The sequence below is a fragment of the Bison bison genome, unplaced genomic scaffold (genome assembly GCF_000754665.1).
Source record: "Bison bison bison isolate TAMUID 2011002044 unplaced genomic scaffold, Bison_UMD1.0 scf7180017864489, whole genome shotgun sequence".
In the NCBI taxonomy this organism is placed as follows: Eukaryota; Metazoa; Chordata; class Mammalia; order Artiodactyla; family Bovidae; genus Bison; species Bison bison.
The window spans coordinates 2,183,473-2,200,337 of NW_011495048.1; the positions used below are offsets into that span (position 1 = coordinate 2,183,473).

At 39.6% G+C, this 16,865-nt stretch overlaps 1 protein-coding gene across 3 annotated transcripts in view; it reads right to left on the minus strand.

The window, feature by feature from the left end:
- The window catches only part of CTNNA2 (catenin (cadherin-associated protein), alpha 2), a 1,195,405-nt gene that overhangs the window by 65,056 nt on the left and 1,113,484 nt on the right, over nucleotides 1-16,865 (minus strand). For all 3 annotated transcript variants that reach the window (XM_010863262.1, XM_010863261.1, XM_010863260.1), the window contains exons 12-13: nucleotides 15,836-15,987; nucleotides 3,958-4,071 (exon numbers count right to left, since the gene is read on the minus strand). In XM_010863262.1, coding sequence (XP_010861564.1) covers nucleotides 3,958-4,071; nucleotides 15,836-15,987 — 266 coding nt within the window. The remainder of the gene's footprint in view (nucleotides 1-3,957; nucleotides 4,072-15,835; nucleotides 15,988-16,865) is intronic.

The following is a 16,865-nucleotide window of genomic DNA, read 5'->3' on the forward strand; positions in this document are numbered from 1 at the left end:
AATGTGCAACTGTTCATTCCCTCAAACTAAGGAAACATAAGAAAAATGGTTTTGATGATGTGGGGGAAAGAGAACAAATCCGTTTTTCTGTTTGTGTCATGTGGTCGCCTGGGGTGGTCTGAGATTTTCCTCTGCTTTCTGTGTAGCCAAGCACAGCTGTCCAGATTGTTGATCTGGGACCCCAATTCGGTGGCCTCAGACATTTGAATTCACAACGTTTCTTACCCCCGTGCCTTAGGCTCCTAGTCTTTCTTCTGAACATCCAGCCATTTTCTTGTGTGTGATTGTTCTAAACTTTATTAAGTGAAGAAAGTGAAAGTGTTAGTCACTCAGTCATGTCTGACTTTTTGCGACCCCATGGACTGTAGCCCGCCAGTCTCCTCTGTCTGTGGAATTCTCCAGACAAGTATATAGGAGTGGGTTACCATTTCCTTCTCCAGAGGATCTTCCCAACCCAGGGGAAACCTGGGTCTTTGATTGAATCCAGACTCTATCATCTGAGCCACCAGTAAAGCCCAAACTTTATTAAATAAAAATGTGTATCACTGACAAAAGCCAGCAACCACTCAGTCCGGAATTTTTTCGTCAATTTAAATCTCAAGGAGCTTTTTTCTAGTCTCAAAAGAATTATTTTCCCAATCCCAAAATGAAAAATGACTTTTAAAGTCTTTGGACATCTGAACTGAAAAGTGTTAGTATCTTAAACACACAGCAATAGTCTACCATGAAAAGTTTAAGTATATGCATGTTTATAAATAATGATTTAAAAGGTTAAAACTTAATGTGCCCATTTCTGTTCACTTGGTTTTAAAGCAAGATAATAAACATAAGTAATTAAGGAGTGGGTGACTTTTACCTGTCTCAGGCTGTGAAGTGAATTGGAAAATTAAGGTTCTTGTCTCATTAATTCAAGTGAAAACTTTCAGGATGGTCTAAATTATCCAGCTCTTTCAGGTTAAATTATTTGCCAGCCTTCTAATGAATGACTATGTTATGCTACAAGCATCATCATCTTCTTCATAAACTTAACATTATGTAATAACTCTTGGATAACTCTTGGGATACTTTTCATCATGCTTTCTCCTAATGATATTAAGAAGTAGGATGATACATGTATATATATAGTGAGAGAGAGGGAGAGAGAGTGCACACACAAGGAGATGAGGCATAGAGAGGTTACGAAAGTTACCCCAAAGCCGTACAGCTTGCCCTAATCCATTTTTAAAATAAGGTTTGTGTGACTCCAAATAATATGTTTTATCATGAAGGTTAAATGCCAAAGAGTTGTTGATTAATTTTAACTATGTCAGCTTTTGAAGAAAGAAGTTTATAAGATATCATGTTTAGGATCAAAGGTCCTGATAATTTCTATATTTCATCAGAGCAAGGTATGATTGTTCTCCATTCAAATCCCACCCCCCCCCCCCCCTGTGTGTATGTTTCTCTCTCATAAAGCATTGTAGACAAGCAGCAGACGGCAACACATAAAGGGAACAAAGCTTCACTCTAATTTCAGAATTTGAGAGCAATGTTGAAATGGTACTAAAGTATTTTTTCCCACCTTAACCTCCTCTTGGACTTAATTTGCCATTTTCAGAGAATTTCCCTGAATGAGAACACAAAGTAACCAGAGGAGAGCTGGCTGCTGGAAAGAGCAACTGCCTCTGTCAGAGACAACTTTTGCCTCCTCCACACTTTTGAACAAGTTAACACACTTCTCTGGTCAAAAGTTCGACCATCTGTCATCTCAGCAATTCAATGCACCCTCTTATTTCCAACTTATGGCCGTAATTCTATGTCTCTGATTTGTCATCATATAATTATAGGCTTAAATAGGCTGACTCAATAACTAATGCTGTCTGCTGCAAGTTACTCATACAAACCTCATGATGGTTCGCAAAGACAAATCAGCAAATGCTGAATTACAGGGGTAGTTTGTTCTTACTATCCTGGCCCATGTTCATCATTCATGCTGACAAAACTTTCAAAAAAGACCATTGTCTTCTCACCTACTGGGTGAAGAAATAATGGATGATGAAGATAGATGTCATCTGACTTTTGTTTCCACTCACTGTAACTGACTTGACCTTGAATGTAAGATGCATGAAATGGAAGTATAATGAGACTGCATTTTTCCTTGTAAAAAGTGAGGCTGTACCAATACTAGGTTGCAGTTAGTCAATCAAATTGACTTTGACCTGATTAATGTTTAGGTGAATTACTCAAACTTGCCCTTTGTCACTGACATAAAAATGCTTGTTTTACTTCATTTTGAAGATGAATTGATCTGACTGATGAATTAGTGTAGTGTTACACCAGTACAGGCTCAAAAGACTCTCAGCTTAATCAACTTCCCTATTTTCAATATTTTAAGGGGAGTAACTAAAGTCTACAAGGAATCTTTTAAAGTAGGGAGCTTCACACTCTTCTGTGCACCCTTCTGCTCTCACCAGCCCGTGATAAGAGATTTCTCTTCCAAAAGATGACAATTTTCAGTCATCCCTTATTGAGCACTCAATGCGTGTCAGATATTATGCCCATTATTTTATAAATGTTAAGTGATCAAAACTTCAAAGGAATCTTATCAAACAAGCCTATTATTTACTTATAGATTATAAAAAAAAATAAAGCTCAGAGAAAGTAAGCAGCATGTACCAGAGCATAGTCTTCACCCTACTCATTACAATTCAGAACTAAGTCTGTCTGAAATCAAATCCAGTGCATCTCCAATGTTCTAACTTTTACTCTCACACTTCCCCCAACAATGTCCATTTCTATCTTCTAGATCATTTAATTGTTGGATGAGACTATCAGGAGAAATGGGACCTTCTTGACTCAACATAAAGCTTAGTCTTCTCTGAATTATCTTTATTTTAACCTTTGATTGGCTATTTTCTACTCTTTTTCAGAATTCTTATGCCAGTTTGAACTTTCTAGAGTTTCTAGATCCTTATTCTAAATTGCCATCTCTATCTCATTCTTCCTATTCATTATCTTTTAATAAGTAAAACTTTACAAAAGAGAATTAGAATATCCATTAGGATATCTCAGTTATACTATAATTACATTATTTTAGCCCTATGGAAGCTGCACCTTTAAAGGGAAGAGAATCTCACCCTCTTTTGCAATCCCCAGGAATTTTATCTGCTGCTCCCTGACTTGATTACTGGCAGCTTATCCTCAAGAAGCTCCAGCTAATAAGACTGGTCAGATTCCAGAATATTCTTTGGAACATTTTTATTGGTGGACTGTCTCACAGAGTGTTCAAGAGAGTTCAAATGTCAGCCACAGTGATGATCTTTTTATGGTTCTTGTTCCACAGTCTTTAACTGTTATATTTCTTGTATGTCTCTGTAATTTCTTTTTCAATCACATGGATCTGAGGCTGCTGCCTTGGGCCTAGGTAGGTCTCAAGGGAAAAACTTCTTTCTCAACTCTGATGTCCCTGAACCAACTGCAAAATATGTGGTCTTGTTTCTCAGATACCCTAGGCCAGAGTGTGGAGCAATAACAACCCCACTGGTAACAAAGTAGTACTCTCATTCTCCCTTTGTGGTTGTCACCTATGTGGTTAACAAGCTTGGAAACTTTAAGAAGAACTATGAAGTCTGGGAAAAGGTAAGATCTGAGCATTCCCTTATACCCTGGTCACTGAACCATCTAATCATGACCTCTAACCCCCACCAAATTCACAATACACACAAGTTTTGCTGTGATATGGCTGCTATGATTTCAGTGATGGAAACAGAAGGAAGTAAGAAGGAATTAGAATCAGTGGTGGTGATTTCACTGTGTAAAATGTGAACTGCTAGAAATGAAACAACCCCAGATGACAGCCTGGATTTCTGAGCCATGAATCTCTGGGGTTTCAGGTACCTAGAAATCAGAAATTCCTTCAAACCAGTTTGGTGAACACAACCACTGTGCTCCAAATCAAAGTCATGAATGTCCACTCACCCGTGCACTCTGTCCTGCAATGAGCTGGTCATCCTCAGTCTGAACACTTGTCCGGCTACGTACATCGTAATCTTCCTGCTCAAAGTCTGAATCATCCTCTAATTCTTCTGGGGTCTAAAAATACAGAGGAAAAGAGAAAAATCAGCATACAGATCTCCTTCAACTTATAATGCGATTAAATTCCAACAAACCCTCTGTAAGTTAAAAATATCTTAAGTCAAAAATTCATTCAATGCACTAACCTACTGAATATATAGCTTAGTCTGTGTGCACATGTGTGTTCAGTCATGGCTAACTCTTTGTGATCCCCATGGGACACAGTCTATGTCCATGGGATTTCCCAGGCAAGAATACAGGAGTGGGTTGCCATTTCCATCTCTAGGACATCTTCCAGACCCAGGGATTGAACCGGTGTCAGTGGCATCTCCTGAATTGGCAGGTGGATTATTTATCAAGAGCACTACCTGGGAAGCCATAGCTTAGCCTCAGTTCAGTTCATTTCAGTTGCTCACTCATGTCCGACTCTTTGCGACCCCATGGACTGCAGTAAGCCAGAATTCCCGGTCCATCACCAACTTCTGGAGCTTGCTCAGACTCATGTCCATCAACTTGGTGATGCCATCCAACCATCTCATCCTCTGTCATCCCATTCTCCTCCCACCTTCAATCATTCCCAGAATCGGGATCTTTCCAATGAGTCAGTTCTTCCTATCAGGTGGCCAAAGTATTAGAGCTTCAGCTTCAGCATTAGTCCTTCCAGTGAATATTAAGGACTGATTTCCTTTAATATTGATAGGTTGGATCTTCTTGCTGGCCAAAGGACTCTCAAGAGTCTTCTCCAGCACCACAGTTCAAAAGCATCAATCCTTTGGTGCTCAGCTTTCTTCATGGTCCAACTCTCACATCCATACATGACTGCTGGAAAAATCATAGCTTTAACTAGATGGACTTTTTTTGGCAAAGGAATATCTCTGCTTTTTAATATGCTATCTAGGTTGGTCATAGCTTTTCTTCCAAGGAGCAACTATCTTTTAATTCCATGGCTGCAGTCACCATGTGCAGTGATTTTGGAGCCCAAGAAAAGAAAGTCTATCTCTGTTTCCATTGTCTCCCCGTCTATTTGCCATGAAATGATGGGACCAGATGCCATGATCCTAGTTTTCTGAATGTTGAGTTTTAAGCCAACTTTTTCACTCTCCCCTTTCACTTTCATCAAGAGGCTCTTTAGTTCTTCTTCGCTTTCTGCCCTAAGGGAGGTGTCATCTGCATATCTGAGGTTATTGATATTTCCCCTGGCAATCTTGATTCCGGCTTGTGCTTCATCCAGCCTGGCATTTCGCATGATGTACTCTGCATATAAGTTAAATAGGCAAAGTGACAATATACAGCCTTGACGTACTCCTTTCCCAATTTGGAACCACTCTGTTGTCCCAAGTCCAGTTCTAACTGTTTCTTCTTGACCTGCATACAGGTTTCTCAGGAGGTGGGTGAAATGGTTTGGTATTCCCATCTCTTGAAGAATTTCCCGCAGTTTGTTGTGATCCACACAGTCAAAGACTTTAGTGTAATCAATGAAGCAGAAGTAGATATTTTTTTGGAATTCTTTTGCTTTTTCTATGATCCAACAGATGTTGGCAATTTCCTAAGCTACCTTAAAAGTGCTCAGAACACTTAAAATAGCCTATTAGTTGGGCAAAATTGTGTAAGACAAAGCCTTTCTTTATAATTAAGTATTGACTATCTCATGTCATTTACTGAATACTCTATTAAAAGTGAAAAACAGAACAGTTTTCTGGGTACAGGATGGTGTAAGTGGATCTGCTGTTTACCTTTATTATTGTGTGGCTAACTGGGAGCTGCGGCCTCTGTGTTTACACACTAATAATGGAAAACATGCTTCAAGTACCTTTCATTTGCCTATCATTGTTTTCTAAGTGCTTTAAATACACTAACTCATACACTTTTCTTGATATTACTATGACATACACACTATTTTCTCCATTTACACATAAGGAAACTGAGGCGTGAGAAGATACACCTTGTTCAGAGTCTTCTAAAGCACGCAGTTTGACACATGTACTCAAAAATCCTGTGCTCTGTTAATTTTAAGAGGATAAACTCAGAAGGTGGCAAGGATGGTACAGGGAGGAAAGACAATGCCTTCATGTGAGATTCTCTGCATAATTATCTTTAGTCTGAAAGCTGACAGGCACCCACAACTTGGCACACAGTAATACCATCTCTCAGGGCTGTGTCTTTCAGAAGGAAGGAGCAGATCACAAGCAGTACTGACAATGCAGGTGCCCACTGCCCATCTAAAAGGGCACATTTTAATTTTGCTGGTTTCTTTGGCTATCTCAGTGTAATTAATCAGGTGTGGTTATTGATGAAGTCTTGAGATTGGTCAGACAGGCATAAAATTGGGTCTTTGGTGCCAATATCACATTCTGCCTAATAATTTTCCAGGCTGTGGCATATCCCTCTTGTTTTCCTTCTCTCTTACCACCAACTTTATTAATATTCACTCACTCATCTACAGATGTTCAATTTTTTCCCTAGGAATATTAAAAGAAAGAGGTTTTGTTCCCAGTCTTTATTAACTCAAGCAGGTGTGGAGTGGGCAAACCAGTTCACATAACTGCTGAAATTTTCATTGTGGACAGAGACAAGCATCTCTGTTCATTTCTCACTTCTCTGGAGTGTGCCGAGGAACAATTACAGCAAGTTGGTAAATTCTGCTGACAGATGAGCTGACAAGATTGCACACACTTCTCATCATTAGATTTTGAAAAGGAGAGTGAAAAATAAAATGGAAAACTTCACTCAACAGAAAAAAGGAGAAAATGACAGTGCCTATAGTACTGTGTCCAAACATTTCAGTGATCTGTGTATTCAGTAGATGAGTCAATGGCAAGCACAACCTGGCAGCATAAGGCTCATAATGAGGAGCTCGTATTCAAGTGGTTATGGCTCAGGAACTAAAATAAAGTTTCAAAATGAAAAAAAAAACAATACTGTACACCCAGGGGGCCTGAACTTTTGGGGCCTACTCTGCCACTGATATGTGTTTTTCACAAGCCATTTATAGTTTTCCTGCTTTTCTGTCTCCTCACTCATAAAATAGATAGTAACTGTATTTCTTCTCTCTCCTTTTGAATCAAAACCACGATAAGGTACCATTTCACGCCAGTCAGAATGGCTGCGATCCATAAGTCTACAAGCAATAAATGCTGGAGAGGGTGTGGAGAAAAGGGAACTCTCTTACACTGTTGGTGGGAATGCAAACTAGTACAGCCACTATGGAGAACAGTGTGGAGATTCCTTAAAAAACTGGAAATACAACTGCCTTATGATCCAGCAATCCCACTGCTGGGCATACACACTGAGGAAACCAGAAGGGAAAGAGACACGTGTACCCCAATGTTCATCGCAGCACTGTTTATAATAGCCAGGACATGGAAGCAACCTAGATGCCCATCAGCAGATGAATGGATAAGAAAGCAGTGGTACATATACACAATGGAGTATTACTCAGCCATTAAAAAGAATACATTTGAATCAGTTCTAATGAGATGGATGAAACTGGAACCTGTTATACAGAGTGAAGTAAGCCAGAAGGAAAAACACCAATACAGTATATTAACACATATATATGGAATTTAGAAAGATGGTAACAATAACCCTGTATATGAGACAGCAAAAGAGACACTGATGTATAGATCAGTCTTATGGACTCTGTTGGAGAGGGAGAGGGTGGGGAGATTTGGGAGAATGGCATTGAAACATGTATAATATCATGTATGAAACGAGTCGCCAGTCCAGGTTCGATGCACGATACTGGATGCTTGGGGCTGGTGCACTGGTACGACCCAGAGGGAGGGTATGGGGAGGGAGGAGGGAGGAGGGTTCAGGATGGGGAACACAGGTATACCTGTGGCGGATTCATTTCGATATTTGGCAAAACTAATACAATATTATAAAGTTTAAAAATAAAATAAAATTTTAAAAAATACATAGTAACTGCTACCTGTCCTGCCTGCTTCTCAGAATTCTAGCATCAAATACATACAAAAAAGCTTGGTAAACAATACAAATAAAGTAATAAGTGACAGTGATCATTATTATGATTAATAATAACACATACACCTAATACCAACAACTATAATCACCATAATTACAGGGATCATTTTTTACTACCCACTATGGGTCAGGTGGGCTTTCCAGCTGGCTCTGTGGTAAAGAATATACCTGCCAATGCAGGAGACACATGTCAACCCCTGCATTGGGAAGATTCCCTAGAGAAGGAAATGGCAACCCATTCCAGTATTCTTGCCTGGAAATAATTCTTGCCTGGAAATTTTTGGAAATAATAGACAGAGGAATCTGATAGGCTACAGTCCATAGGGTCACAAAAGAGTTGGATACAACTTAGCAACTGAACAACATGGGTCAGCCATTCAACTAAAGGATTTAATTCTTACAATGACCTTATGAAATGAACTTAATCCCAATTTAATAGAGGCATAAACAGGTTCAGAGTAGTTAGGTAAATTTTCCAAGCACCACACCTGACCAGTCAAGGGTTCCATAGCTTTTAACCTTTACAAGTACCATCAGGCAAATAGATAAGATTTGAATATTTTCTTGTGCCTAATCCATGTAGCAAACCCATTCAAACCACCTATATAAATAGTTGTGTGCATGTGAAGTTTTCTGAGTGCATGTAAATATGTCTCCTATTCATGCTGTCATTTTTAAAACGGTGTTATTTTTTGGCTGGTCAAGGATCCCCACAAATTAAAGGAGACATGGAAAAGCAGGGAGGGTCTAAAAATGGGCCAGGAGGTTTGTATCATTAGATGATATCCTAGGGTATAAGGAATAGAAAAAATATGCAGTTCGTTGGACTAGAGACTGGCGACCTAAGGTCAACCCTCAGTTCCACCCTTATGTCTCCCAGGGGAGGATTTTTTTTAATGACTCGAGAGAATCACTTTGGTCTAGTCTTGGTTCCATGATGCTACTAGCAACGTGTCTGGCCTATAAAATGTCTCCCTTCTAAGAGTCTATCAGCTTAACGTGTCCCTTATACAGAGGTTCAAGAATATCGTGTGACTTGTCCATAATCACACCACTTACTATCTGCAGAGTAGGATCAATCTACCTGCCTCAGCTTCCCAATCAAATTCTCAATCTTCTCTACAACAGCTTCAGTAAAGAAGCAAAATGAGAAAAGTTTGAAAAATTTACAGTTATTTCACCAGGACATGTGAAAAATGTGACTTGTGTGTATGTGTGTGCACACATATGTGCTCAGTCATGTCTGACTCTGTATGGACTGTAGCCCCACCAGGATCCTCTGTCCATGGGATTCTCCATGCAAGAATACTGGAGTGGTTGCTATGCCTTCCTCCAGGGGATCTTCCCACCCAAGGATCAAATCTGCATATCTTGCATCTCCTGGATTGGCAGGTGGATTCTTTACCACTGTGGCACCTGCAAAGCCCCAAAAATGTAGTAAGGACTATTTAAAGGATTGGCTCAGATGCAAATTAGTTTCACTGGGAGCAGAAAGATGAGATCGTAAGTTGGCAACCACAACAGGAGACTTTGAGTGATGCATGAAGAAGGATTTCTCAACAGATCTCTAATCATTGCAATGGCCTGAAAACTAGAAAGTTGAATTAAAAATTTCCTGACCCAATATAGAACAAAATCTCCCTCATCAGGACTGATCAGCCTCTGGAATCTCTAACCATTTTTACCCTGGAGGCCACCTAGCTTAGCTCCTTTTTTCTGCTCTTACCCCATACTTTGTATTTTCTCCAATATAACCAGGATACTCCATTGAAGATCTAACTCCGATCATGGTATTCTCCAGCTCAGAAAACTTCAATGGCTTCCATCAATCATTCAATATGGTTCTTAGGCCACATGTGTCATTCTCTGCCTGGAACACATTTCCCTGAGAACTTTTATGGCTTGTTAACCTCCTCCTTCCCTAAATCTCTTCCCAAATGTTGCCCAGTGCACTTCTGTGGTAGCTCAGATGGTAAAGAATCTGTCTGCAATGCAGGAAACCAGTGTTTGATCACTAGGTCAGAAAGATCTCCTGGAGAAGGGAATGGCCACCCACTCCAGCCAGTATTCTTACCTGGAGAATTCCATGAACAGAGAAGTATGGCAAGCTATAGTACATGGGGTTGCAAAGAGTCGGACATGACTGAACAACTAACATACTGGATCACCCTTCATAAAACCCACCCCCATCCTATGCTTTATCCTCTCAATAGTTTGTTGGTTTTCTCTATGGCATATTAACTAATATATCTAGTTGTTTATTCCCTGTCTCCCACCAAAGGAATATAAATTCTTGACTGGCCCTAACAATTTAGTGCCTGTTGCATATTGTATTAGTTCTCAAACCTTGGAATACTATTGCACGTCCACTGAGCTTGATTTTTATCACAGTAACAACCAGAAACACTGCACCACAAATACATGGTGTGATCAATATATGATCAAAAGGAATACACCAACCTAATGTTTAAACTGTGAACTACCTTCAGCTAATATTTCTCATGGTATCTTAGAGATATGTATGGGTTTCCCTTGACATTTTAAAATATCTTGCAATGCTCCAGGGCATCTTCATGACCATTTTGGGAGATGTGAAGTTAAGCGGTAGAATCTTATCTGAATCCTGTCTTAGGTCCTACTGTTTCTCCTTTCTGTTTTCAGAAGTTTCACATGCAACAGAATTAATGGGTTTAAATTACAAAAGTTCAATGTAGAGATATCATTATAGATTTTTTCATGGTCATTCTATGACAGGTAACTATTTTTTTTTGAAAACAGTTATTCTGACACCAAGATATTATCACCTTTTGTGCTATCTACCTACTTTACTTTCCAACATTAAATGTTTAACTCCTTGTGTATTAAATATACCCTTGGTCCTCTTTATTTGAGGATTCTTTACTTGAGAATTTGCCTACTCATCAAAGTTTCTCTGAAATCTCTAAATTAATATTTTTGTAGTAATTCACAGACGTGTGTGTACAGTTCAGTTCAGTTCAGTTCAGCCACTCAGTCGTGTCCGACTCTTTGCGATCCCATGAATCACAGAACGCCAGGCCTCTCTGTCCATCACCAACTCCCGGAGTTCACTCAGACTCATGTCCATCGAGTCAGTGATGCCATCCAGCCATCTCATCCTCTGTCGTCCCCTTCTCCTCCTGCCCCTAATCCCTCCCAGCATCAGAGTCTTTTCCAATGAGTCAACTCTTCGCATGAGGTGGCCAAAGTACTGGAGTTTCAGCTTCAGCATCATTCCTTCCAAAGAAATCCCAGGGCTGATCTCCTTCAGAATGGACTGGTTGGATCTCCTTGTAGTCCAAGGGACTCTCAAGAGTCTTCTCCAACACCACAGTTCAAAAGCATCAATTCTTCGGTGCTCAGCTTTCTTCACAGTCCAACTCTCACATCCATACATGACCGATGGAAAAACCAAAGCCTTGACTAGACGGACCTTTGTTGGCAAAGTAATGTCTCTGCTTTTCAATATGCTATCTAGGTTGGTCATAACACGTGTGTACACAATATGGCAAAAACTTTTGAGCCACCCAACACGCAAATTTCCAGCTGAGGTCAAACAGCATTTTTTCTGCTTTCTTATTTCAACTCTTATACTATAAACAAGTATCCTTTTTGCAGTCTGTTTAGTGCCACATTTTTCATTTTTGTCCTTTGTGTTATTTCTCTGCTTAAAATGGCTTCCAACTGTAGTGCTGAGGTGTTGTTTAGAATACCAAAATGCAAGAAGGTTATGTTGCACCTTTCAGAGAAAATGCATTAGATAAGCTTCTTTCAGGCATGAGTAATAGTGTGACTGGCTATCCCTGGTGGCCCAGATGGTAAAAATCTGCCTATAATGCAGGATACCTGGGTTCAAACCTTGGGTCAAGAATATTCCCTGGAGAAGGGCACAGCAACCCACTCTAGTATTCTTATCTGGAGAATCCCATGGACAGAGGAGAAACAGGGGTTGCAAAGAGTTGGACACGACTGAGTGACTACACTGTCTTTCTTTCTTTTTCATTCTTTTGGCTGTGAGTTCAATGTATATGTATCAACAATATGCATTAAATAAAATGTGTTTAAACAAAAACACACATTAAACAAGCTAATATATTGATCAGTTGATGAAGATGTGACCAGAGGCTCACAGAAACCCAACCTTGAATTTCTCCTAGGAGCAATGATTCCGTATTCCTTAATTCAGAATTCACTGAAGGCAACTACCACAAATAACAAAAATCAAATAAATTCTGGTGAGCCATATTTGCCTATTCATTTTTTAAACTACTCTGTTAAGGTAATCAGAAAATTCCTATGTAGCTAATAGATCACCAAGGACAAGCCTTAGCAAGAAGCAAACAAAAAAAGATGTATGAAAGAGAACCAGAGTTGTTCTGCTCCCAAAGGAAAGTAAGAGCCTTAAAGGTGAGGTTGAAATACCGGAAGGACAAGCTTTGTTTGCTTCAGAGGGTTGCCTTGAGCTGGCCTGGAGCACCTACATACTAACATCACCATTAAATATGTATTGATTGCTGAAAGGCAAGGTGATAGGGAATCTGACCTTTCAAGGTCCTTTCTGCATTTATTTTTTGGAAAATAATTCTTATTTTTCCAAAGCATAACCAACACTTTGAGAGAGAAGAAGGCATGGCCAGTTTAGCTGGAAAAGAGCTCCACTTGTCTTACTGTCTTTCGCTCGACTCAGTGCAATGATATTTTAAAGCAGACTTAACTATCATACATAGAAAGCAAACCAAGAATTTAAGTATGAAATGAAGCCATTTTGGTGCTGAAAGGAGAAAGACTTTTAAAATAACAATTTGTACATACCATACATTTCTCCCTTCCTGTTTTAAGTGATGTGAAATCCATCCGATCAAATCACTTGAAATGTCAAGATAGAGGAATGACACTTTATGTAACAAAGATATGGCATTTTTACCTAAATTATGTTTTTTTACAGCTCATGAATGAATAAGTGAATGATGGCTATAAACTTGCTCAGCCTCCCAGATGAATAGTTGTCACAAAAATGTGAAGGCTAACAAAGCAGAAAAATGGCAAAAAAGGGAATATGTCTTGAGAATTACAGTGGAATTTAGTGCCCAATGCTTTGAAAACATAATTCTCATGGTCTATTATTTCACAAGTTAGTATATAATGGGAAAAATACAGGTTTAAAAGCCTATTTTTCCTTTGTCCTCTAATTCTCATACTTTTCCCTCTGTCACCTTCCTATCTCCAGAGGTATCTGTTTCTTTTGCTCCCTAACATACATTTTATTTTTTTTTATATTTACTTTTATTTATTTATTTATTGGCTGTGCTGGGTCTTAATTGCAGCATGGGGAATCTAGTTCTCTAACCAGGGGTTAAACTCGGGGTCTTCTGCATTGGGAGCCTAGAGTCTTAGCCACTGGACCACCAGGGAAGTCCATCACACATAGTATTAAGCACTGTGCCAAATAATGCATCACTATGAAGGGAAAAAAAATACAGCTTCTGCTTTCCAAAAGTTCAGCCTAAAGAAGGTTGCTGCTGTCATTTGGTGGTTAATTTGTGTCCAACTCTTGTGACACCATGGACTGTAGCCCACCAGACCCCTCTGTCCATGGGCTCTCCCGGGCAAAATACTGGACTGGGTTGCCGTTTTCCTTCTTCAGTGGCTAAGTCGTGTCCAACTCTTTTGTGACCCCATGGACTGCAGCTCAACAGGCTTCTCTGTCCATGGGATCTCCCAGACAAAAACACTGGAGTAGGTTGCCATTTCCTTCTCCAAGAGGTCTTCCCAACCCAGGGATCAAACCCATGTCTCCTGCCAGTGCAGGTGGATTCTTTACCACTGAGCCACCAGGGAAGCCCCTAAAAAAAGTAATAGACCTCAAAAAAATATATATAGTGTAAAGATTATGATCACAGCAGAAAGATTTACAGGTAGTTAAAGAAAAGAATCAGTATTTTTGAGGGAGAAAATTTAGGGAAAGAAGATTTGAGCCAGGTCTTGAAAGGTAGTAAGAGTTTGACAGATCTAAAATAGGAAAGTTGGAAGAACAGGAAATACGTCTGACCATCTTGTCCAAAACTGAATTCCACATTGTTATATACATTTAGTACTGTCTGATACAACTTATATGATTCTCTGAACACTTTGAATTAATCATGGAATTATTTAACATGGAAAATCAAGTTGCTTAAAGATGAGAAGATAAGAATATGCTATGGTTGCTCCCCAGCAAAGAAGCTAGCTGAATGTTTCAGGAGAATCATTAATGTCCATAAAGATGGAAGAGAGACTTTTTCTGGTGATGCTCTACTCTGCCTGCTCAGATCACCTTGGAAGCATCATGCTGTGTCCTGGGTACCACAGTCAAAAAGGATATATATAGGTTTAATGACTTCATGATTTCGAAGATACCCAAATTTGGAGGAGAATTAATGCCATACATGAACTCTTTAAAGAACTAAGTGTGTATTGTCCAGAGAGACCAATAAATCACAGATACTTCTTGAAGTACTGAAAGACTGCATACAGAAAATAAGTTGATTTAAAATAGATTGTTACTGTTTTGCTGTGTTTGAGGGGATGTTGGTTTAGATGCTCAGTGGTCACCCCGAGAGAAAGTTTTTCAAGATGCACTCAGCGATTAACTTATAGTTCATTGAACAGCCCCAGAGACAACAATGAAGGTTGAGGATGGAGATGTAGTCTAAGGCTGCCTCATCCAAAATGGTGGCCGCAGATACACGGAGCTACTGAGAATTTTAAATGAAGCTGGTGCCACGTGTTGAAATGCTACCTTTGGATATTGATTGAAGTAAATAAAATATGTTCTTAAAACTAATTTCATCTGTTTTTTTTTTCCTTATCAACATAACTACTAAAAATTGAAATTGTACATGTGGCTTATATATATTTCCATAGGATAGCAAGATGAGCACTGCAGACTCATCATCTCTGCCTCAGTCCTAAGAGCCACAAACATATCCGTGTCATCAACCTAAGTTTATTTTATAAAAGAGTTCTATGGCTAAGAAAAGCATTTGAAACCTGCTATACTTAACTGTCAATAAGGCAAGGAGAAAAAGTTCTCAACTTATGATGGAATATTACACAGCTGTTAAATAGAATAAGGTAAGCTATTGTCTTCACAGAGATAGACAAAGGCACACTGTGGACAAACAAAGCAAGTTATAAGTAACTCTTAACTGAGTTTTGAAATCTGTTATATTATGCTTTCTCGTGTGTGTCTAATCATTTAGGCAATGGTTTGGAAGACTCACAGCTACACAGATCAGAAGATTGAGGGATGGGAAGATAGTAGGAAAGGTGATAGGAGAGGTTTGCTGAAAGATTATTTAGCCTAATGATCTGTTACAAGAAGAATGTAGCTATCTATCACTTTATTGCATTATCATTATTATTATCATTATCATGATCACTAACACTACTAAGCTGGGTGATCTTCATTTTCTTCCACCACATGGCTTTCTGATTATAATGGGAAATGGTGTTAGCAAAGGGGAATGGCAAGGGCACCCCTAAGTGGGTATCAAATTAAGGTAATAATGTGTGGAAGAAGCAGGCAGGACATCACCCTTCAGGGCATTCAGTGCTGATCTAGACTTGTTGGGATCACTAATCCCTTTATAAGTAAAAAGTCCCCCTTGTCTGACCAAATGAGGAGCTAAACAGCTTACTACGTTAAACTAAATAATCAAGAAAAAATTACAAAGAGTAAATTCTTTGGGGACCCTACTGGACACTCCAATCAGCTCCAAGCTACAGAGACCTCACATACCCTGATCATCAGCACAGCCTTTCTGATGTCCCGAACGCCGTCATACACCAGGCGAGAGGCATCGATGAACTCGTTCTCCTCAAATGGCTGAGGGACGTTGGCACTCAGGGCTTCAATGGCAACCTCCACTTGTTCAGCAAAGCGTGGCATCACTGGTGTAAACAAAGTGAAAGGCAGTGGATTAGGCAGTCTTTCTTTCATGATTCCTTGTTTCTCTTAGGGAAGGTGGCAGGCTCTGGGCATTCCAACATTCAAATGGAGCCTGGTGTCCACCTGTCCAGTAGGAGATAGACCCAATTTAATGATCTTTGTGCCACTTACCTTCAGCAGGGGGAGGAAATCATTACTCCATGAAAGGTGATGGATGGTCTGCAACAGAGCAACTTTATGAAACCTGCCCAAGTTAGTGTGGTATACTGTATGTAAGTCCAGTTTCATGTTATCATAAGCTGAGTTTCTACTACGAACAAAGCTAGTGGAGGTGATGGAATTCCAGTGGAGCTACTTCAAATCCTGAAAGATGATGCTGTGAAAGTGCTACACTCAATATGCCAGCAAATTTGGAAAACTCAGCAATGGCCACAGGACTGGAAAAGGTCAGTTTTCATTCCAATCCCAAAGAAAGGCAATGCCAAAGAATGCTCAAACTACCACACAGTTGCACTCATCTCACACACTAGTAAAGTAATACTCAAAACTCTCCAAGCCAGGCTTCAGCAATACGTGAACCATGAACTTCCAGATGTTCAAGCTGGTTTTATAAAAGGCAGAGGACCCAGAGATCAAATTGCCAACATCCGCTGGATCATAGAAAAGGCAAGAGAGTTCCAGAAAAACATCTATTTCTACTTTATTGACTATACCAAAGCCTTTGACTGTGTGGATCACAACAAACTGTGGAAAATTCTGAAAGAGATGGGAATACCAGACCACCTGACCTGCCTCTTGAGAAACCTGTATGCAGCTCAGGAAGCAACAGTTAGAACTGGACATGGAACAACAGACTGGTTCCAAATGGGAAAAGGAGTAC